Below are 24,421 nucleotides of genomic sequence, written 5' to 3'. Positions count from 1 at the left end.
TATAAAGTCCTGGTTCCCTGACCACCTTAGGAGATAGTTTCTTTGTTCACAGTTCCAAGCCTCTTCCCAGGCAGCACTCAGCCCAAAGCGCTCTCTCACACTCATTCTTTTGAATATCAACCCACAAGTGTTTCTCTGGCTCTGTCTGGGGCTTCCTTTCTGTCTTCTTTACCTGCTTCTAGGGTGTGTCTGCTCCATCCCTGTCTCTTTCTCATACACACACCACTCCATCAAACAATTCTAAGTTTCATGCCTTTGCATTTAAACCCCGGGGAAAACACCTCAGGCTGCTTAAACTGCTAACCCAGCCTTTCATAGGTCTGAGCTTTGGGCAGTGGCTCCTGTTGTTTCAGTTATCCATTCAATAAAGGAGTTAATTGTTTTTCACAATTATTCTGAATAAAGGCTAATTGTTTTGCCCAACAGCTTCAACAAGGTTTCACCCAGCTCCCAGCACTATAGTATTTTTTCTGACATTAGAAAATTAATTGTGACGTAATAAGGTTGCTGCTTCTTCTAATCAGGTATCACCTTCTGACATCAGTTGTTATCACTCTGCTCAAGGGTAGCAAATACTTGGAGCCTGGCAGGTTGGTTTCCCAGGGGAGAAGAAATCAATGGCATGGAATCTAAAAGCAACTTCTACATATACATCAGTCCTTGAATAAAGTTGATTAAACATCATGCTGGTCAATCCCCATCCTTATGAAATGAACTCTGCATCACTGTCTGGGTCTCAGGGAGCAACTGCCTCAGATTACAACCCAGAGACCAAGGTAGAGAGCAAACTCTCCCAATACTCTCCTAGCTCTCTTGCTCCAGTAGCTCCATCTATCCAGAACCTTGAAAAACAAACAAAAAAACATAAAAAAAAGAAAACCACAATTTTTTATGTCTTCTGAAGACTGAGCTTTTGCTTGTGTTGCTAAAAGAAAGAACTTGAGAGACTATTTGTAACAGCATCATCTGGTGAGGCACATACAATAACAATACTAAAGTAAATCTATCCATTTTAATTCTGCTCCCTTTCATTATCCCAGATTAATATGTAGCAGAGGATTTTGTTGATTGCTTATTTTTTTCTTTATTCCACACAAATACATGCAATCAGACTTTGCACCCACAAGTCTCATTAATTTTAATATGCAGCAAAAAAAGGAAACCAAGAAGAATTGCATGTAAAATATAGATGGAAAAATGTGTCATCTTTGACACTGGGTCACTCCTTGCTGCTGGGTCAGTTCTATGTAAATTGTGCATACTGTAATGTATTTGGAATTTTCAGAGTGGTTGAATTTTTTCCAGTAAAGCGAGTCAAGTTGGTATACATTATGAAATAAAAAATAAGATTGTGCCTAGAATAGTTGCACTCATAAAAATTATTTTAGCCCTGGATCATTCAGCAGACCAGAAACATGATATTGTTGTTGCCTTTCCCTTCTAAGTTACTGGTTCCAATCCAGACCAGGATGTTAGTGACTAGATATATTAAAATATAATGTGACAGCTGTTTACTGGCCTCTTCTCTCTTAAATCCATTTCCTTGTAGACAGGTGGCCATATCAGAATTTTCAGTCTCAGGGACAGACAACAAAGTATGTATCAGCCTAAAGACTAAACTATCCTCCCTTCACTGGAGTCTTTCAGGACCAGTGTAGATACTGTGGCTCATGCAGTGCCTCCAATAGATAAGGTAAGGAGAAGATTTTTGTCTCCAATGCCATGTCTGACCAAGTTCACAAGCACTTGATTTTTAATGCTAAAAATTCTAGGAACAATACAGTGATCTACAGATACAAAAAGAGATAGTCGGTCACTAAGAGCCTTTCTGCTTTCCTCAATGGACTTTCGATCAGGCTTATTGATAACATACCTATGGTCTTCCATTATAAGTCCCCAAGTTCTTTGTAAAAGGCAGAATTTAGGAGCAGATGTAAAATAAATCAGCTAGGTTGTTTTCTTTTAATGAGTTCACTTACAACAAACTAAATGAACTGTTTCACAATCATTGATACTTATTTCATAAATAGAAGTTTGTTTATTTGGATTTCTATTTATCCAAGCTGAATGTATTGATTTTGGCTTTGCCCCCTGGAACACAAAATTGGGGGTATGAATATATTTGTAATGCATCACCAGCCATATGAAAAGTGGCACTTGATTCCATCCAGCAAAGCCAATTTCCCAGTGAAAACACTGGATTAAGCATTTGAAATGGAGAGAGAAAAAAATCAGGTTAACTTCAAAGGTTTGCTACAGGCAAATGGTTTAAACAGGCCCCTCTCTGTTCTTGCTCTTTTTATTCAACTTTTTTGTCTTTAGTATTCTTTTAAAAATGGCTGCATATCTTATTACATTTGATTTCATTACTGCTCTCTTAAAAATCAGTGTGTGTTTTGTAATTGACTTCAGTGGGAGCAAATAGGGATATTTTTCCTTTTGAATTACACTAGATTGAAAACTGGGGGGAGTCTTCATTTGGAGTCTGATTCTGCAAACCTATAAATCCTCCATTGGTCCCTGCTAGGAGTCAATAGGATTACACATGCAAGTAAGAACTAGTTGCCACACTAAGGGTCTACAGGATGAAACTGTAGGTTTGAAGATATTTCGAACACACATATAGAGTAGGTACTGGATCCTCTGTATATATTTTGTATTATAATTATAAGTATGAACAAGCAGTAACCATTCTGCAATTAAGCTCAAGTTATGCTTGACCTTACAGTTGTGTCCTATAAATAAACTCATCTGTAGCATGTGAACCTTTCCAGCCCTGCAGTGCTCTCAGTACAATGGCACTCTTTCTGTGGATATTAGAACTCAGAAGCGAGGACATTCTAATTCTCACACGTTCTTGTGATGTGTTGGTTCCTCACATCTTCATTGGACCAAAGGAACACGCAGACATTTGAAAGTCCATGTATTCCTGCAGAGTTCCTTATGTCAATTCTAAGATCAATAAGAAGATCACTCATTACCTGGGAGCATGTCAAGCTTAAAAGATGTACTAGAAAGGGAAATCTTGCCCAGATACCTGCTGCTTCTCTTCAGCCTTCTCCAAATCATCCTGAAGACTTTGGGAGCAAATTAGTCTCACTCCTGAACTCAGCCTAAGGATGCTGGCCTTCCAAAAGTTCAGAGCTCAACAGGGCCTCAGGAATAGGTACAACAAGGAGCAGCCTGCATGGCTCAGGGGCTCTGCAGGTATCTTAAGTCAGGTGGTAAGTTAGTGAATAGATTGGTAAGTGAGTAGACATGAGAGTTTATTGCAAGTAAGTAAGAGTGGAGTAAGTAAGCAGGCCTGTCAAATGAGTCACTATGGAATCAAACAGCATTTTCTCAGAGCTTTTACCCTGTAGCACTGATACATTCCAAAAGGAAATAAAAGGAGAGTAGGAATAATGAGGAGCAATAAACATGGCCCATGGAACGTCACAAAGAACTATAATTCAGAGACAGCGTGGAAAGGGAAACAGGGATGCATTGATTCAGGCTCACTTGAAAAATCCTCTGAACAATACTTCCACTTTTTAAAAACCTATGAAACTCTCAGATAAAATGGCTTTATTAAATTGGAATTAAAACTGAAAGTCTATTGTAGAGACGTGTGTTACAATCCTTACAGAAACATTGTAGCTGTCAAAACAGAAAGCCAGAAAACTCTTCAGTTAAGATGAAAGTTAAAATACATATTGAATGGAAATAGATAAATTCCCTCAAAACTTACCTCAACTTAATGATGCCAATATCCACATTTTCCTTATTTGAATGTTTAATTATTTAATCAAAAAACTTTACCTGAGAATTTCAATAATTAGATTAATTTAATGACGTTTCCACTTCATACATCTGCCAGAGTGAGCTCAAATAAATTTGTTAATCTTTAAGGTGCCACAGGACTCCTCATTGTTTTCACTAATTAAATGTTCTCCTATTCACTTAGGTTTGCTTTCAGTCATTTGTTATACAAATTCTTCAATTAACAGCTTGATCCACTTCTCTCCTGTGCTGCACAGAATTCAATGGACGTAGATTAAGAGGAAACTCAGACACCAAACTCTGAAGTATATTCAAAACTACTTTAAAAATTCTAAACTTATAAACCCTCTGAGGAGAAAAAGAGAACCAAGAACGTTCTATTTTGCATACAAACTGTCCCATGTTTTTCAGATTCAAAGTTTTGCACATTTTGAGGCCACACAGGGCCATCCATGGTGTCTGACCTACAGTATGACAAAGACCATCGAATTTCACCTCATGATTCTTGCTTCTACCCAACAGTTGTAACTGATCTAGAGCACCACTTTTAGAAAATAATCTCTGCCTAGAAAAATCCAAATGACAATTTAATGGACCTGATTTTCCTTTCAACAGCAAATCCACTGAAACTAATAGAGTTACCCTAAGGTGATTAAAATGAGAAGAAAGTCAGGGACAGTATATTTCATTAAACTTTGAGCAACACCATTGAAAACCACTACCCAGATTCCCCCTTGTGGAATATAGATTTATTAGAATAATGGGTGATAAACAGCCAGACAGCAGAGAAGAGTTCTGTGCTCACAAAAGAAAGAATCGGAAAAGAAAATAGCTCTAGCAAAATAAAAAAATGATCATATCTTAGGCTAGCTGACTGGTAGTGAAAGCACATGTTCCATCTAAGCCTAGGACATTAAATTTAGCCTTCTGATAAAAACACGTCAGAGCACCAATTGCATAAGGCTACAAGGGAATTTATGAAAATATCTGTAGATATCCATTTTTGAAAAATAAAATGCTTTTATGTTTCCCTTGTAGCCTCATTTAGAATCACTGGCAGGTGCACAATTTCCACTTGTGATTTTTTTTAAAATTTCAGAATTATACCCAGGAATAAAATTACCCTAATTGGCATTGTCTTGACTCATCAGATAAGGACTATTAACTGTTCCCGTATAAGATGGCAAATGAGGGAAGAGTTCAACCAAAAATTCTGGGAAACAAACACTGTAGAAAAACCAGCCAAGGACAAGTTTTATGAAAAGGGAAACAATGCAGACAGTATCTTGGCTCACCAACTGTGGAAGACAAGACTAATTATTTACAGAAATAAGAATAAGCCAAAGAAAGATTACAGGTTTTCATGAGCTAAGGAGTTTCACAAACTCTTCCCTCAGTTGCTCAATCTTTAATGGATAAGAGATCAACTGGTTTCTCAAATCTACATCACTATCCAGCACTCCCACCCCCCAAATAGATCTAACACCTCTTCTCCACCAAATCCTTCAAGGTATACACCTGTGGAAGCCCCAAATGCAGAAGGACCACTATGATTCCACTGCGTGGGACATGGGGAGAGAGACTACTAGAGGACAAGAACAGAAGAGATTATATAGGAGGTCTCCAAAACCTTGTGTCCTTTGTAGCAATGCTCCATAGTGGATTTATCCAAAGTAGTGAACGGCCAGTTTGTCTATGTTCATATATCTATATTTGTTAAAATTCTCAGCACATAGTCCTAACTCTAATAAGTAAAGTACAGTTGGTACAGGAACATCACAATTAAAGATGGACCTTCCACCAAATCTCAGATCCAAGCACCTTGTACCATATCCTCAGCCATTGTATATCAGTGTGGCTCTGCTGAAGTCAACACTCAATTTCAGTGGACATCAGCTGAGAATCAAGCACTTTATCTGAATCCAAATTTTACATCCCCAAACAGGAGGAAACAACCTGCCAGAGATGAACTTGGAGGTCCCAATCCTAGATCCAAATATATATGTTACCAAAATTTTGAGATGTTCAGAATTAGTATTTACATTTAACACATTATAGATTACACTCAGCATATTGTGATCAAAACCATGCACTAGGTTATCCTGGATAATACTGACAAACTTGGAGAAAGTTCAGACAAGAGCAATAAATATGAATTGTAAACTGTAGAGATATATTTATGAGGGCAAATAAAAAGAATTAGGTGCATATCCCATAAAAGAGAGACAATGAAGCACCAGAGGACATAATAAAAAGGTACAAATATTATTAAATTATAAATATCAGGGTCATAAAGGAATTATTCATTGTCTTTAGTGTACTGCAAGAAGGTAAAATTAAAAGTGATGGGATTAAATTAAAAAAAGGGATTTAGGATGAATCAACAATGGACTCATCAAACAATGCAATCATCTCCAAAGAGAAGTGGAAACTATGCAGTTAGAAATTTTAAAATTTGCATGGATGAAACATCTCCTGTAGGGAACAATTCTTATTTCCTATTTACTACATTGATTGGGGCCTTATAAACAAAAAACTAAATTCAAAGATTATTATTAAGGTTGCGAAGTGAACACGTAGGTCATGCCAGAATTAAAATGACTTGTCTTTCCCATTGTAGCCCTGACTCATTAAGTGCACAGAATGGGCCTATGCTAAGGTGGAATCAGAGTTGCACAGGAAGGAATCTGTTGTGTGTGGGACTCCTGATTCTGTTATGGAATTTGGAAGATGAGTTGTGAATGAATCAGGAGACTGCAGGAAGATTTTCATCGAAGGTGACATTTTTATGAAATATTTTGTGCTTGACAAATCAACATTTTCTTTAAAAAAAAAGTGTCAGAAAATTTTCAACCAGTGCTAGTTGGAACCTTTAGATTTACTACACAACCTTTGGCCACATGAGTTAACAGAGTAACAGATAGCAACAGTAGATTGTTATCTGTGAACCTGCACTAGCAGGGGATGAGACATATAACTTGCGAGTGGGTTTCACACCTATATTTTGACAGCAGAGGAATGGTAACACTCAGAATTATTGAGTTCCATTCCAGGTACTGGTAGAAAGTGTGCTGTTATGGGAAGAGTCTTGTTGTCTTTAAGTTTGCCCACTACAGCTCCATCCCCTTCAACTTATCCTTATCTCAGTGTCATCTGTTCCCCCCTCCTGGTTCCTTATCTCACAGTGTGTCTAAACTATAGGGTTTTTTCGAAAAAAAGTGGCCTTTTTTTAAAAAAACTTCCCCTGTGTCTAGACTGCTGCCACGTTCTTTCAAAAGTAAATGGAAAGAACATCGCGGTTTTTCGACAGCGGAAAACCTCATTTTACGAGGAATAACATCTTTTTTTGAAAGTGTTCTTTTGAAAAAAGACACTATGTAATGCAAACTGTGCTTTTTCAAAAGTACTGGTTGTAGTCTAGATGCTCTTTTTCGAAAGAGGCTCTTGCGAAAGTATCTTTCGTAATAGCCTCTTTTGAAAGAGGCTTTGTCTAGACGTAGCCTCAGTCCTATTCTTCATCCCTCTCCAGCACCAATCTTCACTTCTAAGGCTTCTCTTCCCAATCTTGGTTCCCGTTGCGAAGCCAGTCTTAGTCTCCTTCTCTATGCTGTCTATCCAACTTGCAATTTTCACCACCACAACATTCCCAAACTCTCCCAATCTCCACAAATCCATTTCCAATCTCTTTACCTGTCTGTTCCAGTCTCCCCCACAATCTAAGGCCTTCCCAGATCTGTCTCCTTTCTTCCACAATGTTGTTTATTCCCACACTAGTTCCTAGTTCCAGTCTTTCCTGCATTCTCAGTAAGCTAGTTCCAAGTCTCCCACTCCTAGTTTTGCTCATCAGAGTGCAAATCCAGACTCTCTTTGGCTCCCCATCCTAGTCTTCTTACCCAACCAGTTGTAGCTTCCTTTCCCCATCTAGCGCATTTTTGGACCCAAAGATGGAGCAGATACCATGCACTACCTTGGATAAAACAATAGACTGAGGCTACACAACACATCCATAGTTTTGATCTCTAGCTCTGTTAAAAAAAACACCCAGAAAATGTTCTTACAGTGGCTGTCCCAGGTCTTATATTTCTAGAATACCTAGCTCTCAACAAACTCCAAATTGGTGTCACTGATCCTAGCCTACATTGTTCTGAGATACATCAAATTTCAACAGAAGTCCAACTAAGTGTGTCAATGTTAAAGGACTTAAAACAATCTTAGCTCTTGTGGTACTGGTACCCTTCCTGATACCAAATATCCATTACTAACTAGTTCACACTATTTCCTTCAGAAAAATCTGCTTTGAGATGGATTCTTTCAGGCTTCCATTGTCTAAATAGAGTAGAGGAGAATATACTGATTTTCTCTGCTATAGTTTGCTCTAATTACTAATTCATAGAGTAGGTCTGACATCAACTTCGGAGAGGAGTGGGATAATATATCCTAACAGTGGGGGAGAATCTAATGGCAAGACACTGGCAGGTCCTTCAAGAAATAATCAGACTGTGCAAACTACACTTGTTTAGAATTTTGTTGCATTGATCTAATATATCGTGCCTCTCTACATGAGGAGCACCACAACAAACTATACAGAGCTGTGTTTGCAAATACCAGTGCATTGTTACATCTATGTAGAATTCTACAGGGAAATTTTAAGTAAGTAGAATGTAGATACTCTATTGTAAGACATAATACTGGAAATAATACTCTTACTCTTGCAAAAAGTATTTTTAATTATTATTAGTGATCAAGACATCAGATGCCTCCAGAAACAGGGTATGTCTACACTACCCTCCTAGTTCGAACTAGGAGGGTAATGTAGGCATACCGCACTTGCAAATGAAGCCTGGGATTTGAATTTCCCGGGCTTCATTTGCATAAACTGGGCGCCGCCATTTTTAAATCCCTGCTCATTCGAACCCCGTGCCGCGCGACTACACGCGGCACGAACTAGGTAGTTCGGACTAGGCTTCCTAGTCCGAACTACCGTTACTCCTCGTGGATTCGAATGAGCAGGGATTTAAAAATGGCGGTGCCCAGTTTATGCATATGAAGCCCGGGAAATTCAAATCCCGGGCTTCATTTGCAAGTGCGGTATGCCTACATTACCCCGCTAGTTCGAACTAGCGGGGTAGTGTAGACATACCCACAGAGTGTCCAAAAAGATCAGTATGGTTTAAGAAACAAGAATGATACCACCTGAATCATCAACACCACTTACGTTTCCCTTTGAAATTTTCTATCCACATTCTGAGCAGCCTTGACATTACTTAGATTTCTTCTTTAGGTTATTATGCCATGGTCATCACTAAAGTATCCGAGCATCTTCCAGTAATGCATAAAATCATAGGACTTGAAAGGACCTGGAGAGGTCATTAATCCAGTCCCCTGCACTTATAGCAGGTACAAGCACCACCTATACCATCCCTGGCAGTTATTTGTCAATTACACACTTAAAAATCTCCAAAGATTCCACAATCTCCATAGGCAATTTATTCCAGTGCTTAATGAGCCTGACAGGAAGTTTTCCTAATGTCCAACCTAAACCTCCCTTGATGCAAATTTAAGCCCATTGCTTCTTGTCCTATCATCAGAGGTTAAGGAGAATAATTTTTTCCTTCCTACTTGTAACAACCTTTAAGGTACTGTTATTACCTTCTCAATCTTTTTTCCAGACTAAATGAACTCAGTTCTTTCAACCTTCCCTCATAGGTCATGTTTTCTAGACCTTTAATAATTTTTTTATGCTCTTTTCTGGACTTTTTTCCAATTTGTCCACATGTTTCCTGAATCAGATTAAGCCAGTTGAGGCTTAATTAACATGAAGTAGAGCAAAAGAATTATTTCTTGTTTCTTACTTGCAACATTCCTGATGATATGTCCCAGAATTATGTGTGCATTTTCACAACAGTGTTAAGCTATCTGCTTATATTAAGTTTGTGGTTCACTATGACCCTGAGATCCCTTTCTTTAGCACTCCTTCCTATGCAGTAATGGGAGGGAAAACAAATACAGAGGTGTATCTTATTTTGGTAGGGTTTACAATTATAATGCACAAACTGCTATGTATTTGTGTTAGAGAAGGCAAGGTCAAAGAAAATGGTGGAAGGTGGAGAGGTTTGTGATGACCCATAGGTCTTGGGGGAATTTATGCCCCATCTTGGAACGTAGAATCATAGGGCTGGAAAAAACCTCAGGAGGTCATGGAGTCTAGCCCGCTGCCCAAAGCAGGTCCAACCCCAACTAAATCATCCCAGTCAGGGCTTTGTCAAGCAAAGACTTAAAAACCTCTAAGGATGGAGATTCCACCACCTCCCTAGGTAACCCATTCCAGTGCTTCACCTCCCTCCTAGTGAAATAGTTTTTCCTAATATTCAACTTAGACCTCCCCCATGGTAACTTGAGACCATTGGTCCTTATTCTGTCATCCATCACTACTGAGAACCTGCCTTCAGGAAGCTGAAGGCTGATATCAAATGCCCCCTCACTCTTCTCTTCTGCAGAGTAAATAAGCCTAGATCCCTCAGCCTCTCCTCAAAGGTCAAGTGCTCCAGGCCCCTAATCATTTTGGTTGCCCTCCGCTGGACCCTCTCCAATGCGTCCACATCCATCCCTGTTGTGGGGGCCCCAGAATTGGATGCAATACTCCAGATGTGGCCTCACTAGTACCGAATAAAGGGGAATAATCACTTCTCTATATCTGCTGGCAATGCTCCTCCTAATGCACCATAATATGTCATTAGCCTTCTTGGCTAAAAGGGAAGCTATTGACCCATATCAAGCTTCTCATCCACTGTAATCCCCAGGTCCTTTTCTGCTGAACTGCAAACTAGCTAGTTGGTCCCCAACCTGTAACAATGCTTTGGATTCTTCTGTTCCAAGTGCAGAACTCTGCACTTGTCCTTGCTGAACCTTATCAGATTTCTTTTGGCCCAATCCTCCAATCTGTCTAGGTCACTCTGGATCCTATCCCTGCCCTTCAATGTATCCACCTCTCCCCCTAGCTTAGTGTCATCCTCAAACTTGCTTAGGGTACAATCTATCCCCTCATCCAGGTCATTGAAGATGAAGATGTTGGATGAAACCGTCCCTAGAACCAATCCTTGGGGCACTCCACTTGAAACCAACCACCCACCAGACATCGAGCCATTGATCACTACCTGTTGGGCCTGACAATACAGCCAGCTTTCTATCCACCTTATAGTCCATTTAACTAATCCATATTTCCTTAACTTGCTGGCAAGCGTATTGTGGGAGACTATACCAAAGCTTTGCTAAAGTCAAGGTATATCACATCCCTTCGCCATGTCCATTAAGCCAGTTACCTCAACATAGAAGCTAATCAGATTGGTCAGGCATGACTTGCTCTTGGTGAATCCATGTTGACTACTCCTGATCACATTCCCCTCTTCCAAGTGCTTCACAATGGATTCCTTGATGATCCCCTCCATGATTTTTCTGGGGACTGAGGTAAGGTTGACTGGTCTGTAGTTCCCTGGATTGTCCTTCTTCCTTTTTTTAAAGATGGGCACTACAGTTGCCTTTTTCCAGTCATCCAGGATCTCTCCCTGTCTCCATGAGTTTTCAAAGATAATGGCCAAAGGCTCCACAATGACATTTGCCAACTCCCTCAGTACCCTCGGATGCATTAAATCCAGACCCATGGATCTGTGTACAGCCCCAGAGAAATTTCTGTCTCCCTGGGTATGTCTACACTACCCCGCTAGTTCGAACTAGCGGGGTAATGTATGCATACCGCACTTGCTAATGAAGCCCGGGATTTGAATTTCCCGGGCTTCATTAGCATAAGCGGGGAGCCGCCATTTTTAAATCCCCGCTGCTTCGAACCCCGTGTAGCGCGGCTACACGGGGCTCGAACTAGGTAGTTCGGACTAGGGTCCTATTCCGAACTACCGGTACTCCTCGTGAAACGAGGTGTACCGGTAGTTCGGAATAGGCACCCTAGTCCGAACTACCTAGTTCGAGCCCCGTGTAGCCGCGCTACACGGGGTTTGAAGCAGCGGGGATTTAAAAATGGCGGCTCCCCGCTTATGCTAATGAAGCCCGGGAAATTCAAATCCCGGGCTTCATTAGCAAGTGCGGTATGCATACATTACCCCGCTAGTTCGAACTAGCGGGGTAGTGTAGACATACCCCCACACAGACAAGTTTTACCCATCTGGGGAAAGCTTTGATATGAAACAAACTGAGAGCCAAAGTGGTGTGACTACTTAAGTGCCACTTAACATTTGTCAAAACATGTAAAAAGATTCCTTGACTTTGTAATATAAACAGAATTATTTCAATTATCAGGCTCATTGAAATGGATCCTTCATGAACAGGTGAGCATTTTCCATAAAATAGTAACATCCTTTGCTAAATCAGAGAAAGGGGATTTTTCTGTTTTATGGAAAATGCTCATCTATGATTTATGAAGGATTCATTCCAGTGAATTTATATATCTGTTACATCAGTTGCTGAAAAACATCCGGACACAATTCTCCAAGTAAAAGGGATATAAACTTCCTGAGAATATATATCAAGATAATGCTGTTTTATCTGCTTTTTCATGCAAGCATTTAATATGACAGAACACTGAAAAAAAAAACCCTAGACTGGTCATTTAATGATCAGAGTTGGCAGATATCAGATGGACCTGCTTGGGAATTAAATATGCTCTCATCCCTTGATGATCACTGAGATCATTGTGAAAACAGTGAAGATCTTTGAGAGGTAAAGAATCGAGAATGAAATACTTAGGGCAACATCTGTTTTGCATATCAACACAGATAACATAACCAGACAATCACTATAAATGTACATAAGGAAGCAGCCACTTTCATTCTCACCCACATCTTTGAAACATTTGCAGACATGGAGTTTAGCCCAAGCGTCATCCATGTATCAGGTATTTTAAATGTATCTGCTCATTGCCAGGTCTCCAACAATGCTGTAGATATATACACATTTCCTTTTCTTCTGTCCACAGTGCTAAATCTTTTATCCAGGCCTTTATCATCTTTCATCTTCTAGATTATAGTAGCTGCCTCCTTGCTGGCTTTCTTGGCACCCTTTGTGCTCCCTTTTCTGTCCCCTTGTCACTCCAGACAAATGTAGCTGGTAAGAACCCCTTCCTTGCTTGTCACTCTAATCACCTGACCGTACTCTTCAAATCTTTCCCCTGACTTCTCCTTCCTTCAGCATCACATTCTAGGTCCTGCATACCTCTGCTACACTCAACTTATCCACTCCTTGTTGTATACCTTCTGCTCTGCCAGTGATGCTGCTGTCAGTGATGCCCCATTTGTCACACAACACTCTTTGTCCATTGTTTTGTAGCATGCCCTTTTGGGGCATACGTATGGCCCCTTTGCCACATGGTCAGAGGGGTACTACTGAGGTATGGCATTTGGGCTATAATGTCTAAGGTGTCGATCCTGCGGTCAGTATTTGAACAAGTCTCCCATTAACCGTGATGGAAGTTTCCCTAAAGTGAAGGTTGCTGAACTTAGCCCTAAAATTCTACAACTATACTAATCTGTGGTTTCATTTGTATGCTACCATTTTGCGCATGACCATTTTGTAAAGCGTACCAGGCAAATACAATACTGCTGGCTTTCCCTTTTGAATGGTGAAATTTGGCTTGATTCTGAACCTATTCCCACTGGCATAACTGCAATAAACTTCAACTGAGTTACTCCTGATTTATATGGTGTAACTGAGGATAGAACTGAGCTCACAGAATGCATTTTGGTCCTCCATTAGGCACTTACATTTGACTTTAATTAAATTTCATATGAACAGCATATATTTGCTGAATTCGATAAATTCTTCAGCAGTCATGTCTGTTGACTTCAAACTGATGTTAGCAGATTTTTCAATTATAACATTTTTTCTGTCTTGTGTCCATACTTTCCTTTACCACCCAGGTGCAAGGTCTGTTTTTATTTTAAGCTAACGACTGCCACCTTGTGGATGAAGAGTTCATACTAGTGATGCAATATAATCCACACTGCATTTCTAAAATCAGAGAAAAAGGTTGCTCAGACTGAACTTATTAAAAGAATGTACTTGCAGATAAGTGAGAGTTAGCTTCATTGACGAGAACATTTACACTGGCACAAAACAAACAATTAAGGGGTGACGCAGAGTTTGTAAGTACCTTCATGGGGAACAAATATCTAATATTGGCCTCTTCAGCATAGCAAATTATTAACAAAATCTAATGGCTGGACATTGAAACCAGTCAGTTTCAGACTGAATAGATTAGTTTTGAAAGGATTTCTCTCTACTCCTCCCATAGAGGAGATTTGATATTCAGTCCCTTCCAGGGAAACAGAATGCCATGGCCTATGTCTGAAACCAATATTAGAACAAAAGAGTTTTCTCTGGGCTCAGCCTTCAGACCCCTCTCCTTACTGGCAGGCCTCCCATGGCACCAGCCTGTTTCACTGTCTAAGCACAAGCTCTGGGCTCCGAGTCACAGCTACCTTCCTACAAGTCCTCTGGCAGGCAATAACCCTCAGCTAGTTCCTAGCTTCAATCCAGCTTCTTGCCCCACATCAGCACCGCCTGTCTGTGCAAGCCTGCAACCACTGAAGTTTCTTCCTTTAAAGTCCTACATCCTGCAGAGGGGTAGCAGTGAAGCCAATGGCATACAATTGACTGGCCCTTAAAGAGGCAGACCACCTGCTACACTATATTTTAAATGACAAATCCCAACTGACAAGCTCCAGTGTATGAGAATGTTTATAAGAGAGGATTCTCAAAAACAGGCTCCGTTGCATCTCTGCCAGAGAACTCAAGGGGCTCTCAGGTGAGGAAATATAACCATGGAAAGCTGTGCAATCAGTTCTGAGCTTCAGCAGCAGTTGCAAAAGCAGTAGGTGAAGAGATGCCTATATTGCTACTCTCTGTGTCCTTTTAAAATAGATTGGTGGCTTCTGCCCCTCTCCACAACTTGTGCTGGGTTTTAGGACCACTGGATCTTCAGTCTTAGATCCTATGGATCCTCATATTGCTCACCCTCAAAAGCTCTCTCCTTGGATTTCCTGGCAAAGAAACTCTCCTGGTAACGCAGGTATTGGTGTGGATTATCATACAGACATCCAGATTCGCTGACATATTGAAATCCAAGCTGCTCTGTCCATTTGCTTCATTCAAATAGAAGACAGACTTCTCTTTTAGCTACCTGAAATTGGCCAGATATGTGACAGCTGGTGGTTCTACCATACACAATTGAAAACTTTTTTAAAGAGCAAATCCATAGATTTGAGGCCCACTTATGTTGAGGCATGATATTGAGTCCAGTAAAGCACCTCATGACTAAGGGTTTCAAGCCAGCACTTAACAAGATTAACGAGTTATATTCTGTGCCACAGAAAGGCAGATGGTTCAAATGAAATAAATTTTAATTGCAGTTCAGTTCCACCAGCAAGTTTCTTCAACTCACGCTGGTGTCACCTCGTTAAAAGCAATAAAACATGCTGTCCAGTCCTTCAGGCCAAACCACTCACTCCTCCATATAGTCTGACATCCACTTTTTGGGATCCTAGGAAATACAACTATCACCATTCTTGACAAAGATGATTTGATATCAAGCAGGCATTGAAACTAATTCTCACCCGAAGTGCCATTCACTCATGTCTAGCATAAGCATGAGTCTTTCTTTGCTTATGATAGACATGGCTCATTTCAGCCTGCCACTGCACAAAAACGAACACAGCATGCCCGTGCCACCAGAGCTGTGACAGAACCCCCGTGCTGCCATCTGAAAAAACTGCCGATGGCTCATCACATTTGTGTTTTTCAACTGGCCTCAGGGAAATGCAAAAGACATTCAGAGAGTGTTGTGTACCACGTATGCGCACACTTGTTTCATAAGAATGAATTAATGTGAGGGACTGGAATGCTTGAGAATAAGGCTCTGCAGTTCAAGGGCAGCAGCAGGAAGCTGTGATGTAAAAATATAAGAATGAAAGAAAAGCCGTACCGGCTTACACCAAAGATCCGTCTAGCCAGAGAGCTCAAGGGGCAATGGCAGGTACCCCAGAGGGAATGAACAAAATGGGTGATCCATCCCCTGTCATCCATTCCCAGGTTCTGACAAACAGAGGTGAGGGACACCATCCCTATCCATTCAGACTAATTGCCATTGATGGACCTATCCTTCATGAATTGATCTAGCTCTTTTTTTAACCCCATTATAGTCTTGGCCTTCACAACATACTCAGGCAAGGAATTCCACAGGTTGATTGTGTGTTGTGTGAAGTACTTCCTTTTGTTTGTTTTAAACCTGATGCCTATTAATTTCATTTGGTGACTCCCTAGATTCTTGTGTTATGGAAATGAGTAAATCACTCTTCTTTATTCACTTTTTCCACACTAATCATGGGTTTATAGACCTCTATCATGCCCTCTTCTTTGTCGTCTTTTTACAAGCTGAAAAGTCCCAATCTTTTTAATGTCTCCTCATTATGGCAGATGTCCCAGACCTCTAATCATTTTAGTTGCCCTTTTCTGAACTTTTTCCAATGCCAACATATCTTTTTTGAGATGAGGCATCCACATCTGAATGCAATGTTCAAGATGAGGGCGTACCATATTTTTATATAGAGGCATTAAGATATTCTCTGCCTTCTTTTATATCCCTTTCTTAATGATTCCTAATGTTCTGATGCATAGTGGAAGACAGGTCTTTGTAGCAAAATTGAATTTCAGATGAGGAAGCATGTTTTTTCTTCCTGGAATTGGAGTGTGATGATAGACTCTGCTTCCAATTCCTATAATTATATTTATTCTGAATGACAACTTGGAACAGTAAACTGACTTATGCTGTGGCTGTGAGAAATTGACAAGAGGTGAAGAAATGAGCAGATAAGCGATGCTTCCTGCATTTTTCTTGATTCTGGAAATATCACAATTAGATATTCTTGCTGAAATTCTTCAAGGTGATTTGTTTGTTTGCTTTGATATCCAGCAGTGAAGTGTGGTACATTAACTCCCAGATTGTTGCATCACTAGGGTAATCATTTGAATCTAGAAACTTACTGGGAGCCTAAATTACATTTTCAAATGGACTTTAGGCACTTAGGAGCCCAAGTCTCATTGAATGTCAATGGAATTGTGAAGGGGTGGACTAAGCCCTGATGCCCCCCTATAGGAGGCTGGAAGTTTTGCCACACCCTATTTATACTAGTGAAAGGAGCAGAAGAGAGGTCCTCCAGGAAGGATAGAGTGGCTGTCTCCTTGGCAGCCAATCAGGGCCAAGCAGACCAGTATAAAAGAAGCTGCTGGGCAGTTCTATATACTGACCGGGAAAACAGCAGCACTATGGACAGCTCTGAGTGCAAGCTGAAATTTAGACCCTGGTTAAGCCCAGGTCAGTGGCTGAAGATTAGCCACAAGCTGAATACCAGAACAGATATGAGATCCTAGCCTCAGAACCTTGACACAACCAGACAGGGCAGCATCCGGGGCAGAAGAGACTCAGGGAGCCAGGAAGTACCAGATGGCCAGGCAAAGAGCTTAACTGACACCCCTCAGCCACAGAGGGGTACTCACAAGTGGGCGGACCCCCATTACACATATTTAGGAGGTCAGTTACTTAAGGGCCAGATGTTTAAGGGTATTAAGTGCATAAAGATGCGCATAGACAACACACAGGATTTTCAGAAGCACGTAGGCTCTGTTTTAACAGTGTTGATCTCATTAAATACAAAATGGATCATGGTTATCTAGTGAATGTTACTCTGCAATGCTTTATTACCATATTTCCTTACATATATATCACATTCTAAGATCTGTATGAGTTTTTACAAACTGGAACTTAAACAATTAACAAAGAAAATTACTTTTAATACAAAAAAGTTTGTACTTTTTTTAAATTAGTCCATTCCTAGGCTGAATTCTGCCCTTACATGAATGTGTCCAATCCCAAGGAAGACAATGTTGTTACATGTATCAACAAAAGTGAAATGTGGCCCACTGTTGTCAAGACAGGGGCATTAGTCTGTGGCACTGAAGTCCCATATACATTACGTACGACATATAATCTCATTCTGTGTTGTCAGACAAAACCAAAATGATATTTCTTTAGCTGTCTGGTAGGTTATCACATGATATTTTTCACAGGTACATGATATTTTTCACAGGTCTTATAATACTGATCAGGTGCCAGATTTATTCTCCGGACATTAAGCTCTGTGGCAAAGGTTCTTGCCTTTTGATAGAAGAAAAGAGACATCTCCCGATCCATAAGGAAATTGTGATAGATTATTGCAAGTCTTGTATAAATCGTCAGTTGAGCCTTTTTGTTGCCCAAATCCATGGCAGCTGCAAGCGCCAAATGATAATATCCTGCTGCATCAAAAGGATCCTGAAATAAGAGGTTATATCAAGAAGTACACAAATATGGCTTCTGAGGAGTAATTTATTAGCTATAAAAGCAAGAGATAATTTGGTCCCAATCCTAAATGCTGTACTCAGGCAAAATTCATGATCAGACACTTATTTTTCAGAGGTAAATTAAGGCCTCCTAAAGATACAGATAGATGCCTAGTAAGATTTTTAAAAACATCTAAGTAGGTTAGACCCCTAAATCTCACTCTCTCCCTTAGATAGTTATCAACCGTTCTCTTCTCCCTAGATCTTTATTAAAATATTGCTCTTTAGTCCATCCTGGCATTAATACCTGAAGCATTTTTTCTCAGCTATATTAACATGTCTATAGGCTATTCAAAACAACATAATTTAATTCCAATGTAACAGTATTACTTTTTACTCTAATGTAGGTAGATTTTTAAATATATCTTGTGAATGTGAATGTAATGGTTGTGAAAAGTGCAGGGCTGACAACTGTGAAGACTGCAAACTTTGTTAATCCATAGAATAGACAGCCGTGGGGCCACCTTCGCTATGCTGCACCCTGACTCTGCTTCAGCCCAGAACAAGAGGGGCCATCTCTGGGGAGGAAATGGCACTTCATGTTCCATGCTTATTTGGTTCTTGCTCTCTCATCCAAGAACACCTATAGGCTTGCGCATTCATAAACAGTATTCCAGAAACCAATCCTTGATGAACTTGTACCAGGTACTAGAAAGTTCTATATTCCCTTCAAAATGCACTGAACTATCTAATTCCTACAGCTCTGAGCTCTTTCACTCAAGGTAGCAGGATTATCCAAGTGAAATATCTGGTTTGACACACACAATGATGTAAATGTATTTCCCACTGTTGTTATTTTTGTACCTCATTCCATGCTGCCTGTCACACTTGGGAGGTGCTCCCTGTAAACATCTACAAAACAAATTCATTATCTTCCTTCAAACCTTCCTCAAAACTCTTTTTTTACATGATGCCTACAAACAACTTGCTGAGATTACAATCTATCATGCTGACAAGTATTATCTCATTGTGTCTTATATGATCCCATCTGTGTGTTTCCATCTATTTGTTGCCTTTTGTTTCAAACTTAGATTGTAAGATCTTTGGAGCAGGGATTTTATGTCATGTCTGTACAGAACCTAGAAAAATGGGATCCTTTCCCACAACTAAAGCTCTTAGGCACTACAGCAATGAAAATATTTCTTACCTTTAGGTCATAGAATATAATGTCTCCTAGGATCAGATATACTTTCACATAATATATTGTTTCCTCATCAAATTCCAAAGGAGAGGCACAAAGGGACAATGCTTTTAAGTAAAAGTGTTCAGCAAGTTCACAGTGACCCAGGCGATGATGGATAGCAGCCAGTCTGTGATATGCTATTCGTTCATTTAGCTGGTTTCCTAATGAAATAACACATGAATCAGGATATAAGCTAAGAGACAATGAGGAGAAGATGCATTCTCTCAAGGCACATCTACACAGCAGGGCAAAAGTTGAATTAAGCTACACAACTTCAGCTACATGAATTGGGTAGCTTAAGTCGAAATAGCCTAATTCAGCTTTTAGCATGGTCTATACAGCAGGAACCTGAAGGAAGAACACTCTTCCTTTGGCTTCCCTTACTCCCCATAAAATGAGGATTATAGGAGTCAGAGTAAGAAGTCCTCCAACTCACCATTATTTCGAAATAATGGCTTGCAGTATAGACATGCTCTTTGTTATTTCAGAATAACGTTATTCTGAAACAACGCTGCTGTGAGATATGTGAGGCTATGCTTTGCTTTAAGTCTTGTTTCTGTTCTACTTTTCATTTGCTTTAGTTTTGATAATTGAACATTGTCCGATGCAAAATCACTTTGCCCAACTAGACATAAGACCAAATACTGCAGTTCTGATTTCTATGGAAATTTTGTCTATGTAAGAATTGCTGAATCTAAGTAATTAGACACCTCCACACACACACACATCCATCACTGTGGTAAGATTGCCTTTAGAAACAATGAGAGCAATTGCTCTTTTTCCTACTTTCCAGTCTTTGAAAAAAAATATTTTAGTTTGTAGGCTTATGGTTAAATATTTGGATGTGAGTGGGTGTGTCCTATGTCTTTGTGAGGGCTCCATCAAACAATGGTGTCCTTAGTACTGGTTGGATTATTTAATATTTCATGTCTGGAGGTACTCTACACCATATCAAAGATAATCTCTGTTAGTAGGATCTCAGGTCTTGACTACATTCTTATTACCAGATGTGTCTGAAATTGCCTTAATTTCAATAACATTTTTCCATCAAAAATTTTCACGCAAACACACCCCAAATTTTGATAAAAGATTTTGTAAAAATATTCTCTTCCTTCAACTAGCTATAGAGCTGTTCAGTGAATATGACAATAGAAAAATGTTGACAAGTTTTAGAAAGATGGACATTATTAACATTTAGGGAAAAAAGTAACACATTTTGAAAAATATCCACAGATTCTTTACTGATTTTTTTATCATCTCTATTCACTGCTGAAGAAAGAAAGGAATCAAAATTCACAGATTGTGTGCTAGACTCCTCTTTATGGCTACATGAGAATCGATTAGATTACATGTAAAAGGAGGAAAGGAAATATAATGCAGTGTTTGGGACATTAGCCTGGGAGTTGGCATATCTGGAGTCTACCTCTACTCTATCAAACTTCCTGTGCTACCTGGCGCAAATCATTTTGTCTTCTTGTGCCTCAATTCTTCATCTGTAAAATGCAGCAGCACTTCTCTACCTCACAGGTGTCTTTTGAATATAAATATATTAATGATTGTGAGGTGTCAGATAAAGGGAATTAGGGCCGTGAAAATTCACAAGGAGAAATTAACCATAAATACAGAAATTAGGATGTAGGAATCATATCTTATGGCTCATTATTGGAACAGCCTGCTCTATAGGCTCTGGTCATCATGCAAGGTGCCAGATCAAGTCTCCATCTCTCACTTTTCTCATGTACAGTAAGTGAGACCTGGAGAGGGTTAATGCTAATAGTTGCTAGATTTCAGGTGGCCTCATCTGGAAACAAATAATATCAGATCTGCGAGCTAATTAGAAAATGTTAGGCAGGAACATAACTAGACTACGGCAAGTTAAGAAATGAAACAAAAACTTATTAAAACTCATGAGCTGACACCTCTTCCAGCTAGAGAGGATTCAAAAACAGACGTGAAAATCGCACTGACTTCCAAGCACGCAAAACCCTGGCAACAAGCATCATAAAATTCCAAGGAGGAAGGGGCAAATCTTTCTGGAATTCTATCAATTATTAGAAAAGTCTGTCAGTCAGTAGTCTGTGAATATTAGCTGTACCTAAATTCACACTAAGCATGAGGGATACTTGTGCATACTCCAGACTGTTCTCATAATCCTGTAGATTTAACAGCAAGTGCACTAATTTGTTGCATAATCGGAGTTCTGCCATTTTGTTTCCCATCTTGATGGCAAGTGGAAGAGCTCTGTCCTGAAATAAGCACATGCATAAAAAGATCAGTTTGGTTATTACAGAAACCCAGAAGACACATATACTCATAACTGGTCCGTGTTCTTCTCATGTTTAGTAAATTCTGTACTTTATGCGCACAAGGGGAAATCCTGGTTTTATCAAGGTCAATGATGCCTTTGTAATTTACTTCAGGGATTTGAGAGAATTCAGAGTCATAATACACAAGAGATTGTATTTTTGGGGCGGGAACAGTTTGTGCCTAGTACAATCATAGCCGTGACTGGAGCTGCTGTGTGCTACCACAATACAAATAATAAGTAGCAATCACTAACCCTGTAGAATGACACTGCTTTTTCCCTCTCCCAAGTACCATTGAAAAATATGTCTCCTGCAGCTTCAAATAATTCCATTCCTAAGTTAGGATCCCCATTACAAAGAGCAGCATCTTGAGCGACCTAGCAAGAAAAATGCACATTCTGTTATGAAGTCATTTTTATTCATTCAGAACTGAAACCCATAATGAAATGCCACTGTATATGAGGTTTGGTACGCACTGTACAGCATTATAAACCTTAAAGTCAGCAATGTCGTCTTATGTCATCTTGTCTCTCTTTTACTGTAGCGCTGTTCACTGCAATATATTCTTTAGTGCTGTGGCATACATACTCAGTAGCTACAACATATGCACTTTTTCAGCTAAGATAGATAAAGGATGGTTGACAATTGGCTATTTCAAAGAGTGAGGATTTATAGTTCAGGTTTAAATTTGTGGCCAAATGCTTTAATTATGTATGGGAGTGAAGTTCCCTTGAAGTCAACAAAGAATCTGGCCCTGTATCTTGCTGCTGTTAAATGAATTTATGCCACTTCAGTCACAGTGAAATGTCAGGATGCACCCAATAAAACGAAGGATTGCTGTCACATACAGAATACTCAGTTACTGTTCCAAAAGGATACAATTTACAAAACAGTGAGAAACACATGTACATGAAGCAAATTAAGTATTCCTACTGTAGCTATATTACAACCATCTATATGGCAGCAAAACAGCCAAATCTTCTAATTCATAAATGGCCACTGTTATGCAATGATTCTTGCAAATGACAAAATTGTATAAACAGGCACACAAAAGAACACACACTAAAGAGAATTCAACATCAACTGAACTTCATTAATTCATTCGATAAAAGCAGTGTCATTTTAATTATGATAATCACAAAACTGTAAATTAAGTCTTAAGTGATATGGGGCCTTCACTTCAACACTTTTTTGGGGAAGTGGCATATTTGTGCGTTCAGATCAAGGACTGAGTATGGGATCTTAAAACCAAAGTGGCTGTATTGGGGGAGTTAAGGAAGACATGAATGGTTCCACCCCCAGACTGACAGACTCTGTGCTGTTGTGGAGGATGAAAGTCTCAAGGAAGGAGAATATCAAACTAGAGCTGAGGGTAACGATCCCATCACTGAGACCCTCTTTTCCAGATGATGTCATGGTATTGTTTCACATTGAGGGTACATCTCCAGGGAAGGGAATCCCAGTTGCTAGGAAGAGACAGGTAGTAATAATAATGGGGGACCCAATCATTATTAACATAGACCGCTGGGTTTGTGCTGACCAGGAGAACCACAGGGGGAATTGCTTGTCAGGTGTGCAAGTCACACATCTAGACAGACATATAGACAGTGCTGGGGCAGTGGTTGTAGGTTCTAGGAAAGGTAGAAAAAAAAGGTGTTGGGTGACCAATTTGGGCTGCTAGATAAGAGACTGAAATCAAGGACCTCCATGGGTAGCAGCAAATGAGATCAGTTAGATAGAAGAGCTGCAGGGTCTCAGTGCATAGATAAGATGATGGTGTAAGAGGAGGATATTTGGGATTTCTGATATGTAAAATGAAAAGGGTTATGAGGAGTTTTTAATCTAAGAGCTGGAAGAAAGCTCATATTGCCTGAAATATGTACTTTTCTGGACAAGACATCCCATGGGGGAGAATCCATTAATGAGGACTCCCTATATCCAAGTAAAAAAGAACAGGATAGAAGTAGATCAAGTGTAGCTAGTAACAGAAGAGAAACAGCCAGATGAAAGACAGTCCTATTCAATTACATCAAATGAAGGCAAACACCAAAAAAGGGACAAATTTTATAAGTGCTTATATGCAAATGCTAGAATTCTAAAGACTAAGATGGGTGAACCTGAGTGTCCAGGATGAAATGAGAATATTGATACAACAGGCATCAAAGAAACTTGGTGGAATGATGACAATCAATCAATGGGACATGATCCTACCAGGGGACACAATAAATGGGAATGACCAATGTTATGCTGCTTGGCAAGTCACACTTGTATGTAAAAGAAAGCATAGAGTTAAATGTAGTAAAACACTTAAATGACTCGCATTGTAACACAGCATCTTTATGGATACAAATTTCATGCCTTTCCCTGCACTAGCCTTGAAAGGGTTAACCGTGCTTTGCAAACTGAGGAAATCCTGCCCTCTGACTCTGCTGGGCACGCTCAGCCAGGAGGCAGAGTATAAAAGAAAGCAACACAATTCATTCTGGGCAGGCTGCTGGAAGGAGAAAGATGCAGAATCTCTCCAGGGGGCTGCTACAAGCTCCAGCTACAGAGCTATGGCATGCAGAGTTCCAATCAGGCTCCAAGCTGCCAGATAAGCTAGACGAAGGGACAGTGCTAGTGGGAGCTATGCCACCCAAGGACCTCAGAGATCCTGGGGAACCATGGAGTATCATCAGGGGAGAAAGGGTAAGATGACAACCAGGGACTTAGACTCCTCTTCAGCAAGTGA

General features: G+C 39.9%; 1 protein-coding gene across 7 annotated transcripts in view; it reads right to left on the bottom strand.

Moving 5' to 3' along the window:
- Positions 1–17,496: 17,496 nt before the first annotated feature.
- Positions 17,497–24,421, bottom strand: part of SH3TC1 (SH3 domain and tetratricopeptide repeats 1) — a 55,902-nt gene continuing 48,977 nt past the window's right edge. For 6 of the 7 annotated variants that reach the window (XM_075930808.1, XM_075930809.1, XM_006128236.4 and 3 more), the window contains 4 exons: positions 21,945–22,067; positions 21,480–21,630; positions 19,349–19,545; positions 17,497–18,133 (listed from right to left, as the gene is read on the bottom strand). In XM_075930808.1, the coding sequence (XP_075786923.1) occupies positions 17,870–18,133; positions 19,349–19,545; positions 21,480–21,630; positions 21,945–22,067 (735 nt within the window). In that variant the 3' untranslated portion in view covers positions 17,497–17,869. The remainder of the gene's footprint in view (positions 18,134–19,348; positions 19,546–21,479; positions 21,631–21,944; positions 22,068–24,421) is intronic. The other variant, XM_014576110.3, reaches the window with a different exon arrangement.

Source organism: Pelodiscus sinensis, chromosome 5 (assembly GCF_049634645.1).
Source record: "Pelodiscus sinensis isolate JC-2024 chromosome 5, ASM4963464v1, whole genome shotgun sequence".
NCBI classification, from domain to species: Eukaryota; Metazoa; Chordata; order Testudines; family Trionychidae; genus Pelodiscus; species Pelodiscus sinensis.
Note: the sequence above shows the minus strand (reverse complement) of the source record. Positions and strands in the feature narration are given on the sequence as shown.